Below are 27,094 nucleotides of genomic sequence, written 5' to 3'. Positions count from 1 at the left end.
GTGATACCAGGACTGTCCCCCAGGCAGTAGGTGTGGGGAGGGGGGAATAAGATGCTTCACAGACCGCGGGGAACTGGGCCGAGGCAAGGCCGCCCTGTCTCCACAGGGCTCCCTCCCTCACCCTCGCTCCAGGGTACTGTCCGGTCCTGGGTCCTAGCGACCATCGCTCTGCATTGTGGTTTTAGCACCCAGGCTGTTTGAGACATCTTGTTGTTTTGCACTAGCAGTTCTCTACAGCTGCCCAGTCCCCTGAGTCAGAGGACCATGATTGTGGGAACAGTGACTTTCCATTTGTGAACACTGATATTGTAAGGGACCAGCTATATCAGCTGGATGTTCACAAGTCCATGGGGCCTGATGGGATTCATCCCAGAGTACTGAAGGAGCTAGCAGATGTTATGGCAGGACCCCTCTCGATCATCTACCAAAGGTCTTGGGAGTCTGGGGAGGTCCCTGCTGACAGGAAGCTAGCCAACGTTATTCCAATTTACAAGAAGGGCGTGAGGGAAGACCCGGGAAACTACAGACCTGTTAGTCTAACCTCAGAACCTGGGAAAATCATGGAGAAGATTATACTGGGTGCTATTGAAAGGCATTTAAAGGACAATGCAGTCCTCAGGCACAGTCAGCATAGGTTCACAAAGGGAAAATCCTGTTTAACTAATTTGATATGCTTCTATGATAAGGTCTCCTGCCTAGTGGATGAAGGGAAGGTGATGGATGTAGTTTTTCTGGACTTTAGCAAGGCTTTTGATACTGTCCCTCACAGCATCCTTCTGGACAAGTTGTCCAGCTGTGAGATGAGCAGGTACATGGTGCGCTGGGTGAAGAACTGGCTGAAGGGCAGGGCTCAAAGGGTTGTAGTGAATGGGGCTACATCTGGCTGGCGACCGGTCACTAGCAGTGTTCCTCAGGGTTCAATTCTAGGGCCAGTTCTGTTCAATATATTGATCAATGATCTGGATGCAGGAGTTGAATGCACCCTTAGCAAGTTTACTGATGATACCAAACTGGGAGGTGCTGTTGACTCTCTTGAGGGATGGGAGGCTTTGCAGAGGGACCTAGATAGATTGGAACATTGGGCTACGTTTAATGGGATGAAATTTAACAAGACCAAATGCCAGATTCTGCACCTAGGATGGAGTAATGCCGGACACAAGTATAGATTGGGAGAGGAGTGGCTGGAGAGCAGCCCTGCAGAAAGGGATCTGGGGGTGCTGGTTGACAGCAGGCTCAATAGGAGTTAGCAGCGTGCCCTGGCAGCCAAGAGGGCACACTGCATCCTGGGGTGCATCAAACACAGTATAACCAGCCAGTCAAAAGAGCTGATTATCCCTCTGTATTTAGTGGTGGTGCGGCCTCACCTTGAGTACTGTGTGCAGTTCTGGGCCCCACAATTTAAGAAGGATGTTAAGGTACTTGAATGTGTCCAGAGGAGGGCAACAAAGCTGGTGAAAGGGCTGGAAGGCATGTCCTATGAGGAGCGGCTAAGGACTCTGGGTTTGTCTAGTTTGGAGAAAAGGAGGCTGAGGGGCGACCTCATTGCTCCCTACAGCTTCCTGAGGAGGGGAAGTGGAGCGGGAGGTGCTGATCTCTTCTCCCTGGTATCCAGTGACAGGATGCGTGGGAATGGTTCAAAGCTGCGCCAGGGGAGGTTCAGACTGGACATTAGGGAGCATTTCTTTACCGAGAGGGTGGTCAAACCCTGGAACAGGCTTCCTAAGGAGGTGGTCGATGCCCCATGCCTGTCAGTGTTTAAGAAGCATTTGGACAATGCCCTTAATAACATGCTTTAACTTTTGGTCATCCCTGAAGTGGTCAGGCAGTTGGACTAGATGATTGTTGTAGGTCCCTTCCAACTGAAATAGTCTATTCTAAATGTATGGTTTGCTGGTGGTCAAAATCAATTAGTAGAGGAAAGAAAGCATGAAGGGTTTGCAGAGCAGAGATATACATCCTCTTTAAATATAGATGAACTATATACAGTCTGAAGAAAGTAAAAATAAGTAGTTAATCTTACTGGTCAGAATGCCTCATCTACTAATATTTGTTTTTTACGAGTTGTGGGCTTTTGGTAGGGGGTGTATGTATATAACTTCTCTTGGTATGCTCAGTTATCATCCTATATGACTTAATCAGCTGTTGTTCAGAGTGCAAAAACTACATTTGGCATAGGTGCTGAAAAAGAGCAGTCTGTGGTGGAAAAAAAGTCATTAGTTTTCATGATGTATAGAAATGAATAATTTAGCAGCTTTGTGACTACTTTAAAAGACTTTACCTGGCGGCATAAAAAAAAAAAAATTGCATACTTAATTTTACTTTAAGCTGTTATTCACTAGAAACTCGGATGTCGCCTCTAGTTTTACTGACATATTTAAATTATCTGAGAGACAAATGGATGTTATTTATCGATGTTCTTATTAAACTTATGTATTATCACTTCTTAATGTGCATGCTTGGTATCTTTTGTGGTGCACATCTATATTGTACAAAAACATTTTTTGTGAACTCAAAATCTTTATCTAGAAGCCACAGAAGAAGTTTCATTGGACAGTCCAGAGAGGGATTCAGTACTTTCAGCAGAACCTACTCCTTCAATCACTTCTGTAACACCTACTACATCAGTAGCTCCCAGAATGGAATCGAAAAGTGTAACAGCCCCTGTGATTTTTGATAGATCCAGAAAAGAGGTACTGAGAAAATTTTTAAGTTATATTTTGACAACTATGGAAATGTCTTGTTGGGGGGGGTGGGGTGGTGGTGTGGTATAGTGCGTGTTTGTTATTTTTGGTTTTGTGTTTGTTTTTTTTTTAATGCAGTTCCTAAATTACTCACAGGATCATTCTTTGGTAAAGGGAAGTATGCAAGAGAATAATTGTTCTGTTTATTTTGTGTTTAATATGTATTTGACTCAATATCATGAGTATTCATTGCTTAGGTGATGAGAGATCTGTAGTGTGAGGAGTAACATGCTCCATTCCTACAGGACAGGTATTGTAAAAGGGTGTGAAGGGAGCAATTGTTGAGCTAGATGGAAGAGAAATGTTTAAGATGTGTATTAATTCATACTAGCATGTTACAGGTTTTAATTTGGATTTCTGAAGGTGTTGTTAATGAGGAAATGGAGGAAACAGTTGTTAGCATTATTCTGTATACTAACAAACAGCTGAGGCTGGTCATAGTTTTACCATTTAATTTGCTATTTACATTTGGCATTCCATTCAAAGTCTGTGCATTGGCAAATACCATTCATTCTAGAATACACTCCTAGAAAATGTCACTGGTGAATGAGGTTTGGCAAACAAGACTTGCCTGGAACTCGATGACGGCTGCTTCCCCAGATGTCCTAAGCTGACATTTCATTCTGATTTTCTTCCTCTTCAACCTTGGCACACTGTCTGTTCTGCCATGGTGTTTCTTAACTACTTCTGTTCTATCAAACTTATGTATATTGCATGAAAGATTAGGAAATTCTGTGATCACAGAATTTCAAGTATCTGAAAATTCTATAGTTGTTGCTTTCCCTATCCCTAACTCTTCAACTACAGATACCATTAATAATGAGGAATATATCTGTCTTTTGATTAGAAGCTTATAGAAACATTGCAAGTGAGAGCATTTTTTAACCTCTGTGCCTGATGGAATTGGAGGAGATAAAATGAGTATTTCCCCAAGATAAATGTTTACTAAAACTCTGAGGCCAACAAGTCTGAAGAAGAGGTTGCCACACTAAAAAAAAATTTCAGGAAGGCTCAAAATTAAAAACCAAGATGTGAAATTATGTTTACTTAAAATTGGATGGTGGGTCTAGAAGAGCTTTTTAGTCATTGAGACATACTGACTCTTCCTTCCCCTATATCCTTATCTTTGTACCCATACATAGTATGAATGCATATTAACTTGTTAAATATGGCATACGTTCTTTTCTAGATTGAAGAGGAAGCAAATGGAGATTTGCTTGATATAGAAATCAGTGTATCAGACCCAGAGAAAGTTGGTAAGTTACTTGAACCTAGTAAGTCATATGTTAGGCTGTCTTACCTCTTAGAGACTATTCTGAGATTTTAGTGTAATTCCTTATTCAGTTATCTTTTGATAGTTTTTAGTATGTAAATAAAAAGCTATTTAATATGTATTTTGGAAAACAAAAAGTGTGTGGAGGGATTAAAGTAACTTGCCTTAGGATAAGTATTTTAATTTTCTTACAGGGGATGGCATGAATGCTTATATGGCATACAGAGTAACAACAAAGGTAACTAGTGCAACAAATACATTTACAAATAACTTTATATCACAGCTGGGGACATGTATCAGTAAGTCATAGCTAAAATGACTTTTTTTTTTTTTAGACATCCCTTTCCATGTTTCACAAAAATGAATTCTCTGTTAAAAGAAGATTCAGTGATTTCCTTGGCTTGCACAGCAAATTAGCAACGAAGTACATGCATATTGGTTACATTGTGCCTCCTGCTCCAGAAAAAAGTATTGTAGGTAAGTCTACTTTCTGTGAGGTTGAATGTATGCATGTGATTTCAGTACTATAATATAAATTAAATATTTTAATACCAGTTCTGCTTGTAAAATAAATATACATGGAACTTGGTAAAATGGTGGGACTTACTGTTATGTAAGCAAGCTTTCGGTGTGACTTAAGGTCCTAGTGTAGAGACTTTCTTTGGCTATGGATAAGTTGGGAAAACTCATGGACCCTGTAGGACCTTTCTCCAAAGAGCACAAAGCTCCCACTTTAAACTTGAACTGCCTACCCTTCAGTACTTGGGTGGTATTTAGTCCCATCTAAAAGCGTATAGTCCACATGCTTATAATTTTGGAGAGAAGAAGGAAAAATATAGTTTTCTAGGCTGAGGCATCTTAAAGCAGAGAAGTGGCAAAACAGCTGGAAGTAGATGACATGCATTTACACTACACACGTTTATTTTATTTTACTTTTTAAGTCTGAAGTCTTAATATGTAATGTCCTACTGTCATGTTTTAACCCTGGTAGGCAGCTAAGCATCACACAGCTGCTTGCTCGCTCCCCCTGCCGAGAGAATCAGAAGGGTAAGAGTGAGAAAACTCATGGGTTGAGATGATAAAGACAATTTAATAAGAAAAAAAGAAAGGGGGGGGAAACCCACAAAAAACCAACACATAAATAAAATCAAAACCAAGATAAACAAGTGATGCAAAAAAACCAAATGGCTCACCACCGACTGACCAGTGTCCAGCCAGTCCCTGAGCAATGGCAGCCCTGGCAACACACCCCACCCCTGCCCCAGTTTTTATTGCTGAGAGTGATGTCATATGGTATGGAATATCCCTTTGGTCAGTTGGGGTCAGCTGTCCCAGCTGTGTTCCCTCCCAACTTGTTGTGTACTCCCAGCCTACTCGCTGGCGGGGCAGTGTGAGAAACAGAGAAGTCCTTGATGCTGTGTTAAGCACTGCTCAGCAATAACGAAAACATCAGTGTGTTATCAAGGCCGTTTCCAGCACAAATCCAAAACATAGCACCATACTAGCTACTATGAAGAAAATTAACTCCATCCCAGCCAGACCCAGTACAATCTCCGCCCCTTATTCCATACCGTTTACATCATGCTCAGGTCTCACGCTATCCAATCCATCATTAACTACCACCACCCTTCCCATCCTTTGATATATACACAGATATCGTTCCCTTAGTCTATGGGCCATCCCTGTAAAATGTCCATAAAATGCCGATAAAAATTTCCGTTGAGTTCATTTACTCCATGACTTTGGGGTCCATCTGTTATGGTGGTCACTCAGGACAGGAGGGATGGTGTGTTGTGTTGGATTGTTGTCTAACAAATCCAGCTCAGGTTGCGTCACTGCTGCACTTGCCTGGTTCCTCATGAGATTCATTCTTCATTGGTTTGGGTGACTCCTGCTGTAATACCTTTGACATATGGCAGCCACAGCAGTGGTGACATACAGCATCATAAAACACTGGCATCATACAGCAAGCCCACAATGGAGGGATCTTCCGAGAGTCCAGGCAGGGTAGATAGCTGTTTAATCTTCTCTGTACTCAAGGTAGCTATACCAAAAGCCCACCTTGAAGTACCCTCTCCTGAGGTAGTCTATGCCAAGGATGCATCTGCCTTCCTGGCCAATCACAATAGGATGCTTTTGCCACTCATTCACAGTTAGGCTTACCTCAGCCTCCAACACAGACAGCTGTTTGGATCCCCCTGTCACTCCAGAAATACAGATGGGCTGTGTCCCTTTGTAACCTGATGGCATTACAGTACACTGTGCACTGGTGTCAACCGCAGACTTGTACTCCTTTGGGTCTGGTGTACCAGGCCATTGAAACCACACAGTCCAGTAAACCCGGTTGTTGCTTTCCTCCACCTGGCCGGAGGCAGGGCCCATTTATTCATGTTCGGAGGAATTCATTACTTGATTTTTGTAACTGCAAACCAGAAGTCCCTTCATCAGGGTCAGAAGTAAGATCAGCCCTTCTACTCTGCCCAATAGAAACTGATTTGGGTATTGGGAAAAAAAGAAGACAAACACTTAAGGAAAACACTTTTCTTCTCCCTTTCCCAGGCTCAACTTCAGTCCAGACACCTCCCATCCCCCCTTCATAGTCTCTACTCCCCTTGTACTGGTGCATCATACACTCAGTCCCTTCACAGTGAGGCCACAGGTGGTGCAGGAGGTTGGGGTCAGGACACAGCAGTTTCCTTCTGCCACTCCTTGTTCCTTACTCTTATCTTCTGCTGCTCTTTCCTTTTACTTGTTTCCTCTGCCCCGGCATGGGTTCCTCCACAGTCTGCAGTCCCTTCAGGGGTGTACCTGCTCTGTCATGGAGTTCCCCCTACTGCTCTGGCCTTGTTTCTTTTTTCTCTTGATATTTACCACCCTTTCTTAAATATGTTTTCATAGAGGCACCACAAACTTCTCTGTCTCAGCTTTGGCCTGTGGTGGGTCCATTGTTAAGCCGGCTGGACCCAGCTGTGACCAGCATAGGGTAGCCTCTGACCTCCTCCCACAAAGATCACCCCTGCAGGGACTTCCCCCCCCCCCCCAAACCTTGCCATTTATACCCAATATATTAATTAAAAAGAAAAAAACCCTAAAAAACAACCCAAACAAAAAAAAATCCCCCCCACTTTTTTTAGAAATTAGAAAATACTAGAATAAAAATATTAGTTATGAGTATACCAATCAATAGAGTTCTAAACTAAGATTTAATTTCTTCTTCTGCTTTATTAGAGTAACTGTTTTCTTCTGAACACAAGTGACCAGTAAGACTGTGACCTTTATTTAGATTGTCTTCATAAATGCAAATTCAACTAGTTTTTTAATAACTTTGATCACAATAGATGTATTACAGGAAATTGCACATTTCATGGATCTGTTTCCTACAAAAGTGCTCAGCATGCGGTGTTTGTGTTCTTTGTATTCTTCTGTGGCACTTTTCATTGTAATTTGGCTTAAACTTAGCTGAGCTTAATCTTCTAATCATATCAGTTACGTTAATGATTTCTTTATGATAACGTAAAATCAATATGATGCCATTTTCTTCAAAGGCATGACCAAGGTTAAAGTAGGCAAGGAAGATTCTTCATCTGCTGAATTTGTAGAAAAAAGAAGAGCATCATTAGAAAGGTAATGTATGTATCTAACTAAAACTTGTTTAGCATCAAAATGAATTTTAATATACTACATGGGCTCTGTAACTGGGATCTGGACCATCTGTACTTAGGTGGATTCTGGAGTCTGTATGCAGCTGCCCAATTTTTGTGTAGAAATGGAATAATTCCTGTTAATAATAGGAAATTTAGACTTATTCATAGGGAGAATTATAGTTACCTCTTTTCAAACAGGTCACTTCTTAAAACTGAGGTTGCAGAGATCCAGTAAGCAAAACTTTCTTCATCAGCTTACTTACACATTGTGATTTTAAGGCATTAAATCACTTCAGTGCAACTATTTAATATAAAATTGACTGTTGGGCAGGCGGAAGGATGAAAGAAACCTTTAGTCAGTTGAAACTATAACGTCCTTCTGATGACTTATAATGCATTAGTGTGACTAGCTGTATTTTGATGTAAGACATAGCAGATCTCTGTCACCCAGCACTGACATACAACTAGTATTGTTCAAATACCTTTGCTATGGAAGGGTGTCACAGGAGAAGAGTCAGAGATCACTTTGATCTAGTAGTTAGTTTATTGAGTTCTAATCAGTAAATTTAGGTATGTAAAATATTTAATAAGTACAGATGGATTGGTGGTCAGTACTACACTTAAAGTTAGTATGGGATACAAAGGTCATTGTGTAAGCTTACTATACATATCTAAATGTTACATGCATGCAAAAAATGTCACTTACCAACCTATCGATGCCTGGTGTCAGGTAAGGGATCTCTTGGTCTTGAGGGGTAACCTCGAGAGGCGTCCTTACTCAAGGGGAGATCGCCGCACAGTCAGCTGCTATGGAGGGAGAGCTCGATGGACCCTGATGGATGCAGATATTTATAGCGTAAAGTGGTTGGCTTGTAGTCAGGTTTTCTGCTGTATTCATGCAGTTTCTGCTGCTTATCAGCCCAGTCTCCAGCCAAACCATTTTTGTGGTTTTGGTGCTGGGTTCTTGCTGATAGCCTTGCACAATAGGATTAACTTTGGTTAGGCCTACTTGTTGAGCATCTACCTGGACCAAAGTTCAGTTAGTTCAAACAGGAAGAGTGCACCCATCACAAAGGGTACTGTCACTGATGTGCTGCATCATCCCTTCCTGTTGACATGGCTGGTAAAGGCTTTCAAAAGCAACTAGTAAAACTTCTATAACTTATGGTCACATACAGCTGAGTCAAGTATACAGACTTAATTTTGGTATGATTTTATAATATGCCCGTTGCTGTGATGTGATTCTATGTGATTATTACATCATATGAAAACAATACACCATTTAGCAGTTGCAGTTAAACTAGAAAATTAATAGAAATCAAAGGGTTTTGATTGTATATCAAAGACCATATCTAACATAATATATGAAGCTCTTGAGCTTTTGGAGTTCCAGAAACAATCTTAATTGGAAAAATATCTCTTGATATTTATATTTATATTGATATAACAGAATCTTGTTGCTACCATCCTTCCATTTCTTAACAAATAGAAGAACATCTGAACTGATATTGACCTTCAAAATACTGATAGGTTGTCCTGTCTTACAGCTGTCCATCACTAAAGATTGGTATACAGCTTAATGTTTGCTACTTAAAATTGCACCCTGAAGTTACTTATGTAGTTCTGTCACTTGGAGCAGAACTCTGAAACACATCCTGGCTATACAACAAGCCTGTTGCTGAAAGAGTGGTGTTATGAAGACTTGGAATAACAGCTGGGATTGGAGTAATTAGACTTAGACAACTGAACAACCACTTCCAGACAACTTTAGGTCTCTGTCTGTGATAGAGATGACTGGTTTCCTCCTTGGTTGGTCACTTGAACAACGGAACTCAGATTAGGAAAATTTTAATTCACATATTTGTGTGCGTGCTTTAAGTGTTGCTTTTTCATTTATTTGTTAAAGGAGTTAAACTAGTATATCACTTTCAGTGGATGTTAAGCACTCTTCCCATACTGGGGAAGGGACTCCTCAGTACTTTTGACAGTGTTGGGAAGGCTTCACGGTATATTCCGTTTCTTTTTTCAGACAGACTGTGAAAGTACTCTTCCCATACTGGGGAAGGGACTCCTCAGTACTTTTGACAGTGTTGGGAAGGCTTCACGGTATATTCCGTTTCTTTTTTCAGACAGACCGTGAAAGTCTTATCTGGCAACGAGCAACTTTTTCATCATGTTCCTAAGCCAATTTTAGCTAGCTTTTCCATTCAGAACCAAAAAGTCACCTACCTACTGAGGTGTTCAAAAGGTGTTTAGAGGCAACGGTTATGTTGCTGTTTCCTGAAGCTGAGGAAAACATTAATGTGCCCCAGAAAGACCAAAGAAATCTGTTCTAGGTTGCTCTTTCTAGATTGCCCAGAGCTATAGGGAAAGTGGGCAGGAAAGCAATGTGCCTTTTTTATTGAGTTCACTGAAGTTTATGCCTTAGTATAGTGAACTTAAGTACTACAAGTCTGACAGGTGCCTTCAAGCATACCTCTAGTTGTATCCAGTGATGTTTGTTATCTCTCTTGGAGTAAGTGCTATTCTCTAGCAGCAAAGTTCTAAAGAAAAAGCTCTTTGCCGCGTCAACTTTAACTTGTGCTTGCTATTGACTGTTAGAACAAGCAAGGAAAAGTTGAGCAATCTAATGTATGAAATAGTTTCACTGCAACTCTTAGCTTATTTAGTGTTGTGGTTTAACCCTAGCCAGCAACTATGAACCACACAGCCGCTCACTCACTCCCCCCCAGTGGGGTGGGGGAGAGAATTGGAAGGGTGAAAGTCAGACAACTCCTGGGTTGAGATAAGAACAGTTTAATAATTGAAGTAAAATGAAATAGAATGGTAGTAGTAGTAGTAGTAATAATAATAATATAATACAATAATAATGTACCAAGCAAGTGATATACGACACAATTGCTCACCACCCGCTGACTGATGCCCAGCCTGTTCCCGAGCAGCAATCCCTTCCCCCCCGGCCAACTCGCCCCAGTTATATACTGAGCATGACGTCATACGGTATGGAATAGCCCTGTGGCCAGTCTGGGTCAGCTGTCCTGGCTGTGCCCCCTCCCAGCTTCTTGTGCACCACGCAGAGCATGGGAAGCTGAAAAGTCCTTGACTGGTGTAAGCACTACTTAGCAACAGCTAAAACATCAGTGTGTTATCAACATTATTCTCATACTAAATCCAAAACACAGCACTATACCAGCTACTAAGAAGAAAATTAACTCTATCCCAGCTGAAACCAGGACATTTAGGAAGAAAAATAAGGATCTGGTGGCCATATCTAATGGAGGATGGAGAAAACACATTGTGTTTACAATATCAGTGTACTCAAACTTTCAGTTAAGTCCCAGTCTATATAACTCTCTAGGACAGTTTCCAAGCAATTTGTGACTGTAATGGGGCAGTTCTGGTACTTTACAGCTGAGGCTTGAGCTAAACTAAAGCTTTGCAAAAAGTACAAATGCTGTTAATGGTGTTCTGTTAGTACATCTTAATTGGCAATATTGCATACTTTCTCATGCTCCCATGATCTTTTGAGGTATTAAGTTTCTGTAAAGCATTCTTGTAAATATCAGACACTTTCCGTTAATGCATAATATTAAAATCAGTTATGACAAACTTGCAGCAGTTTTTAGTGAATGAGCACTGTAGAAATTTCCCTCTTCAACTCATATTTGTACAATCAATAGTTTTTTAGATCCAAACAGAAATGCAAAAAATTGCAAAAGGAAGGTGTTGCACTAATTTAACTTCTGGGTGGATGAGTCCTGTAGAACTAATATAGGTTGAAGGCTGTCTAGCTAGCAAATAAATAGTTCATATCCAGAACAAGATCAGCACACTTCTCCAAGACTTCCTTTAATTCTAAAACAAGCCAGCCAGAATTAGCTGTAACAAAAAGCCTGTTCACTGCACTGTATGAGAATGTGTTTAAACAAGCCCATCTATTTTCTGGCTTAAATTGGTTGTTGTTAGAGCAGGAAGCCTTCACCGAGGTGTTAAAAATATCAAGTATATTATTTTAATACTGTGCAACATAGAGTTATGGCAAATTATGATACCTTAAGAAGTTTGATGTAAACAAACTAGGTTAGAAACCACTGCCAGCAACTTGTCTTTAGAGGTGACTTTACAAGTGTTCACATCCCATTAGATAATGAAAAGCGGTTACATGTTGCCTGCATTGTACCCATTCTTTAGCTAAAGGACACTTTCCAATGCTGTCAGGCACATGAAATCTGTTTTTTTATCTAATATTTTAACTTTTATAAATCATAGGTATCTACAAAGAACAGTAAAACACCCTACCTTGTTGCAGGATCCAGATTTAAGGCAGTTCTTGGAAAGTTCTGAGGTATTTACATTCTTTTAAGTTCCTTATTTGTTTCCAGATATGGTAATGTACAAAGTAATGTACTCTTTGTATTGAGACGTAATCTCCTAAATTCATATAAAATCAAATTGGATTGTACCTATCATGGGACAGAGTGACAAAAGGCTACTTAGGTAATCGTGTACAAAGTCTATTACCTCTACCTCTGATAAATCTTAGGTTGGTAATGACCAAAAGCTATCTGCTGTTCAATGACTTCTGCCAAGTGAGTTGGTCTGTCTGGTTCTGAGTGAAGCTCATCATACACAGAGTGAAAATCCATAATCAGTACTACTGAGGGTTAATTAAGATCATGAATTAAACTGGCTTGGAAACAGTTCTTGCCTTTAGGAGTCAACCTTGAGGTTTATTGGCATGATAATGTGAACAGACATGCAGTGCTGCTGGCTATACTAGATATTTTGTGGATAGAGGACTTCAGTCACCAGTGCTATCAATCCGGCACCTTTTACAAAATGAAATATATTGCAGAACATATTTTCTGTTATTTCTCAAAAAATATAAGTCTATAAATGTGCATAGTGGATTTGCCGTAATAGTGGATTGTCTTTTGGCCAATGTCAATATCTTAGCTATGCTAATAAGTCACAGAGGCCACGATACTGACAAAAGCATCATTGATAGATAACTTAAAGTGTCAATGCTGCTGACACAAAGTATCAGATAAGAAGGGTAAATGGCCTGACATCGGGGCCACTTTGTATAGCATATTTAGACTAACGTTAACAAAGAATAATATCAGTTTAAAGTTTGTTAACTTACTTCTGAGGATTTCTAAGTACCTCACAAATGCACAGTTCTCACAATACTCATGAGGTAGGTTTTGAAACCTGGCCTATATTTAAAAGCAAAAAGACATCAACTTTATATGATCTGTACACAGTGTGAATCTTGCATTATAATGAAGTGTTTTACAGAATTTCTGTATCTTATTGTAAATCTAAGCTTTTCTGTTTCTGTAGTGGCAGTTTGTTCTCTGTAGTATATAGGTGGCTAGTTAGGACCTTTGGCTAATTCATAACTTCTGACAAGTAGGTTGTTTGTTCTATTTAAATGTAAAGGTGTAGAAGAAAAGTATATAGCCTGTATTGTTAAGTTTTCCTCTGAGAATGTAAAAATAGTAAAACTGAGAAATTAGATTCCACTATATTGTAACACATAGGAGTAAAGAAAATAGTCTATCCTTTTCTTTCCCCCTTGTACCCAGTTAAACCTCCAGCCTTTTAACCAGTCTGTTTGCCCTTATTTGTCATTCATTTCCAGCTGCCGAGAGCGGTAAACACCCAGGCTCTGAGTGGAGCAGGAATATTGAGGATGGTAAACAAGGCTGCTGATGCTGTCAACAAAATGACAATCAAGATGAATGAATCAGATGCAGTAAGAGCTGATTTTTTTTTACTTGTATAATGAGTCAAATTAATGAGGCTCAACAACTACATTGTAAAGCTGTAGAAGTAGAAAATGAGACAGTAATTTGCTTATTGGCTTGGATTCTTAGCTGTATCAGTTGGCCATCCTAGAAATAAATGGATAATTTGTTTCTTTAAAACAAGAAATGCTGTTGGTAATCTAAATTATAATGCTAGACTCTTTCCTCTTTTGTCAGTGGTTTGAGGAAAAACAGCAGCAATTTGAGAATCTGGATCAGCAACTTAGGAAACTTCATGCCAGTGTTGAAGCATTAGTCTGCCACAGAAAAGGTAACTTTACTTTTATGTGACTGCATGAGCTTAAGTGCTTAGAGCTTTAGAAAATGTTAATGAAACAGGAACTTAGTATGTCAGAGCTCTTAACTAACAAATAGTTAGTTTTACAGTAAATTTTAATGCAAAAGTCTTCTAACTCTACCTTTTAGTTTAAACTGCTCTAGCATTTCTGGTATATCTGTTTTTAATCTTAATTTTATCCAGAATATATATCATTCCTTGTGTTGAACTTGAAAGTTACTATATTGATTAGCATGAATTTTTTTTCTTGCAGAGATTTAATACCATAACTAGCAAGTGATATGCTACAGTAGACATCTATAAATTTATCTAGATCTCATGGTGTCACCTGACACCAAGGGGACAGACAGGTTCTTTTTGGGATCCTTGGCAGAATGATGACAGCACTAAGTCGTAGTTACAATTAAAGCTTTATTTTTCTTAACAGGATTTTATGATTAGTATAGCATAGAATTTATAATCAGAATAGCACAAGATTTCTATAAGCAGAATCAGTGTAGTACAATTTTATAAGTAGCATAATACAGAATTTTATAGCACCACTTAGCTTATGGTTTCTAATCACCTGGACCCTCTGCAGATCAGGTTAAATCTTAATACTTGGTTTGCTGTATCAACATAACGGTCATAATCTAGACTCGAAAAACATATAAAAGAATATGAGTCACTCAGTCCTCGGAGGAAGCAAACGACGGTGGAGGTGTCCCTGGTCACTGGGAGGTCACGGGTCTCATTGTCCAGCAGCAGTTCCAGTCCAAGTTCCCACCTAGGACTTGTAACTGCTTGATTTTATAGACAGTGCTCTGTGTACTGTTACGCTTCCCTGTTCTGTGATGGGGTCATCAACCTGGTTGGCCGGGTGCCTGGAACCTTCAAGGCCAGTAAAGAAGGGAGTAGTCGGCCTGGCACCCAGGAATCCTGAGGCCTACAGGGAGGGGAAGAAGAAGAAATCTGTTTGATTTGTCTACTTGGTTCACAGGACCTTCAGGGCCTGATAATGAGGGGAAAGGGGACTAATACATGACCAGCTCAGTCACAGAGAATGGCTGTTTGCCTTATAAAGTGGCATTAGTTATGTTAACCATATTACCAGGGGTCAGGAACAGAGGGTACCGGTCACACCCCACCCCCTGACACCATCACAAACAGGGAAGGATGCCAGTGGTGGTGGTACCATCACCTCTTGCCCATGGCCTACAGCTTAGTAATGGGGTCATAAGGAGGACTCCACGACAATAATGGGCTGCTTGTTGTCCGAAGGCTGTTCATCCAAGGAGGGAAGAGAGTATAAAACATTGATTTTTAGTAACTGATATGCATAAAGATTTAAAGCAAGATGTAACACAAAATAACATAATTCCAACAGCCATAATAAGAGCTAATATTACCAAAATGTGACAGGCCCACGCTCTGAAGTCAGGTAACCAAGACCACAGCCAAAACCAGGCAGTTGACAGACCTTCTGACAAGGGTTGCTCGAGTTATTTGGTGGAAGGTACGAACTTGTCTTTGAATGATGTTTATATGATATTTGATTTGTTTAGATTTGTTAGCATAAAAAAAAGTGGTGTTTGGCAGTACACATACACCTCCTTGTGACGCTAGAAGATAATCTATGGCCCAACAGTTTTGAATAGCTAATTGCGAAAGTGAACTAATTTCCGATTGCAAATTCTTTAAAGCATCTACAGTAGCACTTTGGACAATTTCAAGCATAGCAGAAATATTTACGATAGCTTTTTCCAACTCAATAATACCTAAACTTGGAAACAATGCACACATAAATAGATGGAATCTCGTTGGTCTTTTTACCAGGGGATCAATCACAAAATGCTTATGGCATACAGGGTAATGGTTGTGTAAAAAGGTAGTAGTTAAATTTTTGGTTTGAAATGCATAGGGAGAAAGATGTGCTATGGTACAAGTACTTCCCATTGTGGTGGAAGACTTTTATATGCATTTGTGCTACAGAGCCAGAACCATCTGGATGCTAGAATGGTAGGCCACCAATTTGATTTTGTAAGATTTCTAGGGAAATATTCCTCACACCATTGATAAGTCTCTTTTTCGCTGTCAGGATGATCAAATTTGAGTAGGAAAGTGTGGCTCATTTGAATAGTGTGAAAAGGATTGGCATATATACAGCCAGTCATGTTATGCCAGTTACAGGTGGTCCAACTGTTGTTAGTACTTAATCAACCATTACTATGTAGAATGTAAAATGTAGAATTAGGACCGGTGAAATTATAGTATCTTTGGCAAAATGTACCATTAATATTCCATGTGAGATTCCAGAGTGGCGAAATATTTAAAACAGCAGTGTTTGTAATCACTGATTTGTTTTTACAGATCCATGTGGTTCTTAAATTGGATTCATTACAGACTCTGGTTCAATTACAGCATATCAGCTGAAACTGGGTTTGTGTCTGGTTGTAGAGCAGAGTATAGTCACAATGGTTTGTTTGTCCCACCCACATTGAATTTGTATGTTCAGGCATTGTAATGCACCATGGGGTTTTATCATACAAATGTGCCTTAAAAGGTTGGGTTTGATAAGCTGGAGGGTTGGGGAGTGAGTATGCCAATTTAGATTGGTACCAAGACGTTTCAGGAACAGGTTCAGCTAACCACCCGGAATTAGTATCTGAAGATTGAGGATGGTGTAAACAATACCAGCAGTTTGATTCATTACTCTCTGAGAGATGAAGTTCGTGAACTGAATGACACGATTGTTGTTCCGGTCATGAAATAAGGAGGAACAGGGTACAAATAAGGATAAATACAATACAATGGGTGCTATGATCATCATTTTCCTGCAGTTGGAATTTCCACGAAGGTAAAGTGATGATTCCTTGGGTGCATTCCAGGTTTATTCAGGCCAAAGAATCCATCCAAGTATAGTTCATTACCTGAAGCGATAAGAAATTATCTGGTCTTGGAAATTATCCAAGCCTCAGTGATAGAGGGAGTCCTCATTTAGAAATGTTTTTCCATATGCCCTTTTCTCAGGGAGTTAGTAAAGTGGCAGATATTTTAACCATTGAAAGGTAGTTAATAAGAACAGTGTCACCCTTAGAAAAGTGAAAGGCTGACAGTGGGGGTTTTAAAGGTTTTGTTGGTTGGAGAGCAAAAAAATGAGCACATTCCACCGGGCATCTGGTGGGTGTCTGTCTGTTATTTAAGCATTGGACAGCTTCAGGTAGGGCTTTACCCCATTTTCCTGTATATAAATTTTGCCCTAGAGTTCATTTTAGTAGACCATTCCGTCTCTCGACCATGCCATTACTTTGGGGTCTGTAGGGCAGGTGGAACACCCAGGCAACTCCGTTCACACCATTCTTGTATGATTTTATTTTTTAAATGAGAGCCATTGTCAGACTGCGCAGCAGAAGGCATGGGAGTGTCAGCAAACCATCCATTAAGTCCTGCCACATTGGTAAGACCATCAGCTTTCTTGCAAGGAAAAACTTTCCCTAAGCCTGATATTATTTCAACTCCAGTAAGGATATAATGCCACCCCTCGGGTGTTCAAGGGAGAGGTCCAACATAATCAATTTGCCAAGTGGACCAGGGAGGCTTATTTCCTACCCCCTATCCATTTGGTCCTGAAAAAGGTAACCTCCTGACTGGGGCCCTGGCATTGTTTCTTCATCAATTGTTTCAAAAGCCCATTTAGTGTTGCCCTGTATCCAACTTTTGCCTCATAGAATATCCATGCACAATATATTTAGGTTTCCTAGTAGCATTTAGTATTGGGGGGGGTGGGGGTGGTGGTGCAAAAGGGAAGTTCCAATTTTACCTTAACAATTGAATAAGGAATCACTACTCCATTTACTAATATTTTCTGATGTTTCAGAGGGATGGCTCCAGGACATGATTCTGCTTCAATCATGGATAATTGTGCTCCAGTATCTATGAGAAAATCAGTTTTTAATCATTTACTATGGCCTCTGCCAGTCCAAGTCCCTGGTCTAGTTTCCCCAATACTGCTTTCTGATAGGAGTTAAATCAGGATATTTTTGCAGTTTGAAGGGGTTTCCCTGTATGGGAGGAGCACTAGGCAAAGGTGTAGATAACTTTTCCTCCTTTTCTCTTTCTTTCGCTAGCAATTTTAGTTTTTGAGAGAAGAAATGTCCATAAGCTTAATATTTTAATCACCTATGTAGCTGTTTTGTCAGGACTGCTTTCCATTAGATCTTTTTTTTTAACATAAATTAAATAAATCAAAGTTTGATTTGTAGTACACAAAAGACCATAAATGTACTTTCTGACACAGATGCATTATGTTTAAGTATGGGGTCACCTTTCAACTCTGCCCTTTTAAAAGTACATGAATGTGTCTTAAGTTGCTTTCTCATACCTCTACCAGGAATTATTCTCTGTAGAGGCAGATGTCTCTGAGATCAGATGTCCTCAAGGTTAAAGAGTATTTTAAGAAGTAATGAAAATGGGAATGTATCTGATTACTGCTGATTTGACACCTGCTCTTAGATTTCAAGAAATGCTTTTTTTAAAGAGTGGTATTTAAATTGTGATAGTTTTAAATATCTGAAGACTTTTCTTCTACAAATATTTCTGGTGTTCTGATGATTCTGCAAAAGCAGCACAGTTATAAACAAACCTGTGCTTTCAATCCTTAACTACGCTGGATTACAGTGAGATTTTGTTCAAAGGTCCTTCATAAGAGTTAACATTGTACATGATGACTTAACATGAGGTTTGATAAGACAATTGCCTAAGTGTTTGTTAATGAATAAGCTCAAAACTTCAGCTTCATGGATGCTAGCCACAAAGTCGCATGCCTTTATTTTTTTTTAAGGCATGTCAAAACATGACAATATATTACAGTATACAGAGTCTTGTTAAAGATACTTTAGTCAATAGAACAGTATAATGGAAGCAAATTCCACTCTGGTGTTGATGTTCTCATTAATAATTCTCTTCCTCTTATTCCTCCCCCCCCCCCCCAACTGCATGGAACAACTTCACTACAGACCAGTTAAGATTGTCTTGAATTTACTGTATAGGTGACTTGACTTTTGTTTTGTGGGCTTGGACTTTTTCTGAACTAAGCAGTTGGATAATACCGAAGTGACAGTTTCTTCCATGTATTTTGCAAGACACAATAGACGTCACATAACAGGCTCAGCAAATCATTTACTGATGTTGGAGAGTTTTGGGTGCACTATGTTCTCCTAAATGTGGTTTCATTGTGATCTCCTTGTGTATTTTATCGTGAGCTTTGGGAAATATAGTTTATATTTTTCAGTTGGTAAAGTTAGGGTTGCTGAAGGGCAGAGGTCTGCTTAGTTGATCTATCTTGAAGAATAACATAAAAAATTAACTTCATTGTACTCGATGTCACTCCTGTATTTCAGAGCTTTCAGCCAACACAGCTGCCTTTGCTAAAAGTGCTGCCATGTTAGGTAATTCTGAGGACCATACTGCTCTATCTAGAGCTTTGTCTCAGCTTGCAGAGGTTGAGGAGAAGATAGATCAGTTGCATCAAGAACAAGCTTTTGCTGATTTTTATGTGTTCTCAGAACTGCTTGGTGACTACATTCGTCTCATTGCTGCAGTAAAAGTAAGTACTGCTAGGAAAAATGCTTAATTTTTGTGCTTAGGGTCACACTTTGCAGTTTGTATATTTAAGGTAAATGGCCAGGTTGGATGGGGCTTTGAGCAACCTGATCTATGGAAGGTATCCCTGCCCATGGCAGGGGGGTTGGAACTAGATGATCTTTAAGGTCCCTTCCAACCCAAACCATTCTATGATTCTATGAATGTTTGTATGCATTTGCACACTTCATTACGCAGTTAAGACTTGCTGAGTTTTTGCCTGAAATTCCAATCAAGTAAAATGAATGAATCCATGATCAATTATTCCCATGATAAAAAATTGTTGTGACAAAAAATGGGCATGGATGAATAGGATCCAGACAAAATTTAAATGGTGAACATCTTCTAATTAGAGCAATATTAATTGTGCAGAGTATTTAGGGACACCATGCTAGTTAGCATGCTGTACATGTTTCTTTCAGGTAACTGATTTTTACAGTATGCTCATAAAATGTTTTCAAGAACATAATTTGGCCATATTAGATAACCAATAGTTTCAGTAAATAGGCAACAAATATCACTTGTGGATCTACATCTCATTAAAGAATGTATTCAGTTTTGGTGTACAGAACGATTAGGTTTTGACATGGGGAGGGGTTGTATTGGGTTTATGTGGCAAGGTTTTGGTAGTGGGGGGCTGCAGGGGTGGCCTCTGTGAGAAGAGGCAGACACAGCTGGTTCCAGACAGCTCCCCAATGGACCCACTGCTGGTCAAAGCTGAGCCAATCAGCAAAGCTGGTGGTGCCTCTGTGAAAACATATTTAAGAAAGGACAAATTGCTGCTCAGCAGAGTATGTGTGTGAGGGGGGAAGTATAAGAACAACTTTGCAGACACCAAGGTCAGAGAAGAAGGAGGGGGAGGAGGTGCTCCAGGTGCTGGAACAGGTATTTCCCTGCAGGTCCCTGCAGGACCACACCCGAGCAAGTGGATATGCCCTGAAGGAAGCTGCAGTCCTGGAGAGCCTACACGGGAGCAGGCTCCTGACAGGAACTGTGGCCTGTGGAGAGGAGCCCATGCAGGAGCAGTTCTTGAAGGACTGCAGCCTGGGGGAAGGACTCATGCTGGAGCAGGGGAAAAGTGTAAGGAGGAAGGAGCAGCAGAGAGGAACTCTAACTGACTGCACACACACACACACACACACACCCATCCCTCCTGTGCTGCTCAGGCAGAGGGGAGGTAGAGGAGTTGGGAATGAAGGAGTGAAGTTGAGCCTGGGAAGAAGGGGTGGGTGGAGGGAAGGTGTTTTAGTTTTTGTCTTTGTTTCTCACCATCCTACTCTGTTTTTAATTGTCAATAAAATAATCTTCCCCAAGTTGAGTCAGTTTTGCCTGTGATGGTAATTGGTAAGTGATCTCCCTGTCTTTATCCTGACCCATGAGTTCTTTTTCATCTTATTTTCTCCCCCTGTTCTGTTGAGGAGGGGGAATGAGAGAGCAGCTGTGGGTGGAGGTCTGGCAGCCAGACAAGGGTCAACCCATCACAGGAGCGTCTAAGAATTTTATCCAGAAATATCTTTGAACTTGTCAGGCTGTTGGGAATATATTTTTATATTTTTTTTATATATACATATACACATAATATATATAGTTATAGTCTATATGTTATTCTATATATTATATAGAATACATAATATATTTTAAAATGTATACTTTAATTCTACTACCTCCATCCATTGCTAACAAAAATGTACTGCCAGTTATGTGTATAGTCAATGGAAAATTTTGCTAGAATCTGTATTTAGAGAAGCATTTGTGTAATATAGCACTTCGCAGTGGTCACTTTGGTAGTATTGTGATGGGACAAGGAACACAAAATTATTTGGAGCACCAAGGTGTCTGCTCTAAAGAGGCTTCTTGAATGCCCTCTGTTATTTTTAGATGCTATTTAGCTGTGCAAGCATGCTGTCAAATGAAATCCAAGACACAGTGAAGTTTCTTTTGAGTACACTTGTTCCAGTTTTATCCAGAAATATCTTTTCCTAATGGGAATTTAGATAGCTTTAACAATTGCAATTGCTTAATGAACGCCCATACTTACAGGGTGTGTTTGATCATCGAATGAAATGCTGGCAGAAATGGCAAGATGCTCAGGTCACTTTACAAAAAAAATGTGAAGCTGAAGCAAAGCTCCAACTTGCCAACAGACCTGATAAACTGCAGCAAACTAAAGATGATATAAAAGAGGTAATGTTGTCAAGTATTTATATTATTCTGGAGGCCAGACTTTTTGTATTGATTCATTCAGTCCCCATTAATGCACTATTTTATACAACTTTTGTTTATAAATCACATATTTGCTATTTTCCATATTTACTGAAATTGTTAAAAGGAATTTATTTAAAATATGAGATGTGCACAATTGTTACCCATTCTGAGATATGTAAGGCAGTCGAATATTGTCTCTGGGAGATGGGAGGAGGGGAACATGAACAAGTTTAAAATGCTTTTAACTGTTGCAGATGACTTACTTAGGTAGTCAGAAGAACATCTCTTGGCTTCTAAAGCTAAAATCTAGCTAAAAAGACTAATGGCGAACTGTTCTCATGTTTTGCTTGATGATCCAGCATATCTACTTTTTTTCTTTTACTATATACATATATTATAATTTCAGTAAAAATCTAACATGTTGAAGTTTTATAAATTATACACTTTTTCTAACATGCTTCACTAAGGAAATTGAAGAGGTAGGACAGATTAATTATTTAACATTAATGCATTCTAGTTATGCACCACTATTTTCTCATGAAATAATGGAGAACATCATTGCAGATTTCAATCTCTTATGCACTTTATTTTGTTTGGCTGACTCATTGGTCACTACCCCAAGCTGCTTTGTTTTTTCTGCACTTCAATATATTTTATGTACAGTGTTGAAGTTGCTCATTAACGTGGCTTTCTTTTTTTCTTTAAAAAGGCCCTTGTTGACTGGGAAAAAAAGCGTCACTCTTTTGTGACCACATTCTTGCTGGTTGGTTCTCTTGATGTCATCCATCCACCATGCAACAAGTGAGCTGGAACTCATTGGCAAAACTAATTCCTGAGTGTTTGGAGTAGTAGGTGTTGTGGTATAACCCCAGCCGGCAACTAAGCACCATGCAGCTGCTCGCTCACTCCCCCCACCCTAGTGGGATGGGAGAGAGGATTGGAAGGGTGAAAGTCAGAAAACTCGTGGGTTGAGATAAGAACAGTTTAATAATTGAAGTAAAACGAAATAGAATAGTAGTAGTAGTAGTAGTAATAATAATAATATAATACAATAATAATATACAAAGCAAGTGATACACGACACAATTGCTCACCACCTGCCAACCGATGCCCAGCCCATTCCTGAGCAGCGATTCCTGCCCCCCAGCCAACTCCCCCCAGTTTATATACTGAGCATGACATCATATGGTATGGAATAGTCCTTTGGCCAGTCTGGGTCAGCTGTCCTGGCTGTGCCCCCTCCCAGCTTCTTGTGCACCGGGCAGAGCATGGGAAGGTAAAAAGTCCTTGACTGGTGTAAGCACTACTTAGCAACAACTAAAACATCAGTGTGTTATCAACATTATTCTCATCCTAAATCCAAAACACAGCACTATACCAGCTACTGGGAAGAAAAAAATCAACTCTATCCCAGCTGAAACCAGGACAGTAGGAAATATTCAATGACCCTTTCTCATTCTTAATATAAAAATAATTAATGATGTTGTTCCCGAAGGTTTTCTTTTTCCTACTTTATCATGTGTTTAGAGAAGGTTGTTAGTAAACCCAGAATTTGAATATGCTGGCAGAAAATTATTGCTTCCACTGAAATATATTCAGAGTGGCTGAATTCTTTAATAGTAGTCCTTTTGACAGAGATATTGAAAAGCCTGTGCAGCTTGAGCTTCATCTGTGACTCAGTTCCTTTGTGCAGGTAAAAGGTAAAATAGTAGTCCTCAAAACACTATATTAAACAAGGGGAAGATTTTTCCTTGTCAGAAACTGTAAGATGGCAAATGTATCCAGTGATAATTCCTACAAACCCTGGTGTTTGGATATGATGAAACTTGGATGTGGGTTCCATAGGCCTATAGAGGCTTTCTCTGAAGTCTCGGGCACCTCTAAGCTACTGTAATAGGAAGGCACAGGTTATTTCAAAGCAGTCTTCATCTCTCTCTTCCTGGACTGAATTTTATATTGCACATATTAGTGTTTCCCTGAAGCACGTCCTGTTATGACTTATTGCATAGCTCCATAAGTGTATATCTGAAAAGACAATAAGGGAACTTTGAATAAATACAGACTAAAACCATAAATATCTCAAGATATTTATTTGAATAGATGTTCATTACATATCACAACAGTAAGATGACGCTGTACCACAAAATGCTCTTGTGATTAAATAGCACTACTAGATTGCTAGCAGGAATATACTATATTGGTGTATGTTACTTCCTGGCTGCTTTTTTCTGAGGAAGATAACTGTTACCAGATCTATTAGCTCCCATAATTCAGTTAGTATGTTGAGATTAACAGATACAGTTGCATTTTTAGAATGTCTGTTAGCATGCATATGTCTGAAGTGTCAGGGTGATACCTTTTTTCATAATATACTTACACAGATGGTTTAAATTTAGCAATATAATAGTTGCATAAAAGCAGGTCCAAAGGAAAGTCTAGTAATGATAAGGTAGTATAGCTGGTGATGCTTTCTTAATTGTGTAGCTGGATGTCTTTTGACATAAAATAAGGGTAAACATGACCAAGTGTTTTGTAGTATTGATGTTAATGCCTTGTTCCCAGTATGGCAAAACCCTACAAGCAGCTTCACTTCCTCTGAATTTTCCTTCTGTGCTCTTACCTGCAATTTGTTTTTCTTTTTATTCCTGCTGTTTCTTAAAACAGTCCCCACTGAGCAAGAGAGCTTGTGCTTTGGCTTGCCTAAATAACATACATTCTGACCAATAAACACATCTTTGTTAGCTTGTCATCTGCAGCAGAAATATGACAAAGATAAACATTTACTTGACCATAGGCAGAGATGAAGACTTAATAATTTCTTCTGTGAATAGGAAAGTACAGGCAACTATTTTTTGAGACTTTTTCACATTTGATTGAACAGGTAAGAACACTTAAAGATTTAGGTTCTTTTCATAGCAGTGTTTGTAAAGGGAATAGCTAATAAAGTTTTAGAGATCCTTTGTCTTTGCTAAAGAATCTTTAAATTTTTTTAACTAAATATTCATTAATAAAAATATTAAAATATTTTTATATTTGGTATACAGATAACATTACCTTAGAGATATCATTGTTTTAACTGATCTGATGACATCCTTCTCTATAAATTGTTGTTTTGAAATTACTGTACTGAGGCTTTCCCTTAAGTATGTCAAAAAACAAATAGGTGCTTTTCAACTCTTGAATGACTATCACTAATATACTAAGAAAAAGTTCAGATACCGATAGACTGAAGAGAGAACGCAGTCTTATCTCTGCATGTTTTTCCTTTGCCAGTGGGAGACAAAAGTTCAGCAAGGGGAAAAAGATTTTGAACAGATCTCCAAAACCATTCGTGAGGAAGTGCAAAGATTTGAGGCATGTATAATTTTGTCCAAATAAATGACAGTTTTGCTTTAGATAATATTGATGTTCCAAGCAAACTTGGTTAAGAGGTTAATCTGCCATAATTATTTACTTTATTAACAGAGGGAACGAGTGAAAGACTTTAAAACTGTTATTATCAAGTATTTAGAATCGTTAGTGCAAACACAACAGCAGGTAAGAAATTTTAAAATTTTTGTACAAGTTAATACTTAATATGTTCCATATTAGGTTAGTTTAAAAGGCAGGCTTTAAGTATAGCAGTTTCTAAAACATAGAAAACTAACTCTAGTCTGTAATATATTGCAGGAGAACATAGTGATTTCTGTTTCCCAGATATTACTGTTCTCACTTGCATAGCCCTAATTCAGGGGAGCAAGAGAGAAGCTTCATCAGGGAGGTGGGGGGGAGTGGAGGGTCTTGTCTATTCAAGTAATACTTGTAGATTGGAGTAAAATGCATTAAATATGTGCTTAGGCTTGCTGAAGAGACTTGAATACTCAAATGATTATCTGCTTTAAAAAAAATGTACTGAATATTGTACAGCAATAAAACAGCTTTCAGTGACTCAGAAGTAGGCCTGGTTCCCAAATGAGTGTCTGGAATCTTTCCTTTTTTCAATCTGGGAATATAACCCTCCAGCTTTGTTTAATAAAAATAAAATAAAATAATTAAAAACCAAAACAAAATACCTTTAGAGGTAAGAATGGCAAACTTACCGCGCAAACAAATCCTCTATAACTATATTCTGTGGCAATGTGCTCAGTGTGTAAGAATAACTCTGTTTGCATGAACAGATTTGTGTATTTATTACTTGTGTTTTTCTTGCATCATGTAATAATGTGAATGGACAATGGATAATGTGAATGGAAGCATCTGTGTTCCTTCTTTGTCCAGTGGAGACAAATTCAGTACAAGAGGAGGAAGGTGTATGTGTGTTCTTTTCCAACATTCAGTACTTAAAGTAAGGTGTTTTTTTTTCCTTCTCTGCAAGCTAATAAAATACTGGGAGGCATTCCTACCTGAAGCCAAATCTATCGCCTAAAAGAAGACTGTTCCAAATAACAAGAGACTCTGGATGTTTGTCCTGGAAAAAAAAACTAAACTCCACACTGAAATCACTTCAAAATCATCCAAATAAACCACTATATATTTTATTAATTATCACACAGTGGTTTTATATACCACAACATTTTATTAACAAACTAAACTGCATGTCATGACCCTCTTTGAAGTGGACTGTGGCATGATGTTCTGCAATACATTGCTGAATTGAACACTATTGTGTCTTAATACTTGCACCAAAATGTGCACTGTAAGGCCAGAAATCAGATATTTTTGTTCTTTACAATACAGTGTTCTGTAGTATGTTTACCTGATCTTTGAAACAAATTTAATTGCATTGATTAATGTTCACTTACACATTCCTGTACAAAATCATGTTTCTGTGATTATGATAATAAAGAAGTGTATCTTGTGAAACATTAAACTCTTATTTTGTTTCTCTAGATATTTACAGGTGTTCTTAAAAGTAGCATTTATAACAGATTGAGATTATATCAAAGGCAGCAACACATAGAATCATAGAATAGTTTGGGTTAGAAGGGATCTTTTAGAGATCATCTAGTCCAGCCCCCTTGCAGTGCATCAGTTGTCATGCACTGAGCATGCCAGCTTCACACAATATCATTTGCTTGCAAATGGGCCTGGCCTCAGCACCCTGAGGCATATTCTTTGGTATCTGATTCTTGGCCTGTGATTTGTCCTCTAGTGCTATCAGCATAAAATAATTTTAATAGATTCTGATAGTTTGCTTGTGGAAGGTAAAGAATGAACTACAGATTGTGTCAGGTAGCTTTCTATGGCATGTAACATGGTAGAGGCCCTCATGATGGTGATAGCCAAACAAAGAGTATGGAAAAATAAGAACCCTGTTTTGAGTGGTATTTAATTGCCCCCCTTCTCAACACCCTGCTGCGGGTATCTTTGCTAACTCAGCAGGTTCAAAAACTTAGCTGTTTAACAAAACAATGTTATTTGTGCTTAATAGTTGTTCACAGGTGGAATATATAGACAAAAAAACAGTGGCATTGTTTCTCCCTATTCAAAAAGAGAAATGCTCAAGAGATGTAAAAATATTA

General features: G+C 39.0%; 1 protein-coding gene across 5 annotated transcripts in view; it reads left to right on the top strand.

Moving 5' to 3' along the window:
* LOC104021601 (sorting nexin-2-like) overlaps window positions 1-26,401 on the top strand; it is a 46,807-nt gene extending 20,406 nt beyond the window's left edge. The window contains exons 3-17 of one of the 5 annotated variants that reach the window (XR_015707599.1): window positions 2,527-2,690; window positions 3,931-3,997; window positions 4,209-4,252; window positions 4,350-4,491; window positions 7,560-7,638; window positions 11,928-12,003; window positions 13,306-13,419; window positions 13,649-13,742; window positions 17,137-17,205; window positions 19,148-19,353; window positions 21,429-21,572; window positions 22,303-22,394; window positions 24,867-24,947; window positions 25,059-25,130; window positions 25,948-26,401. Coding sequence is in view for 4 of the 5 variants with exons in the window: in XM_087770697.1 (XP_087626823.1) it covers window positions 2,527-2,690; window positions 3,931-3,997; window positions 4,209-4,252; window positions 4,350-4,491; window positions 7,560-7,638; window positions 11,928-12,003; window positions 13,306-13,419; window positions 13,649-13,742; window positions 17,137-17,205; window positions 19,148-19,353; window positions 21,429-21,572; window positions 24,867-24,947; window positions 25,059-25,130; window positions 25,948-25,998 (1,403 nt within the window). In the remaining variant the exon portion in view is untranslated. The remainder of the gene's footprint in view (window positions 1-2,526; window positions 2,691-3,930; window positions 3,998-4,208; window positions 4,253-4,349; window positions 4,492-7,559; window positions 7,639-11,927; window positions 12,004-13,305; window positions 13,420-13,648; window positions 13,743-17,136; window positions 17,206-19,147; window positions 19,354-21,428; window positions 21,573-22,302; window positions 22,395-24,866; window positions 24,948-25,058; window positions 25,131-25,947) is intronic. The other 4 variants (XM_087770697.1, XM_087770699.1, XM_087770698.1 and 1 more) reach the window with 4 other exon arrangements.
* The last annotated feature ends 693 nt before the right edge of the window (window positions 26,402-27,094 follow it).

Source organism: Nipponia nippon, unplaced genomic scaffold (assembly GCF_047370975.1).
Source record: "Nipponia nippon isolate SJK-2023a ecotype South Korea unplaced genomic scaffold, ASM4737097v1 scaffold_33, whole genome shotgun sequence".
NCBI classification, from domain to species: domain Eukaryota; kingdom Metazoa; phylum Chordata; class Aves; order Pelecaniformes; family Threskiornithidae; genus Nipponia; species Nipponia nippon.
Note: the sequence above shows the minus strand (reverse complement) of the source record. Positions and strands in the feature narration are given on the sequence as shown.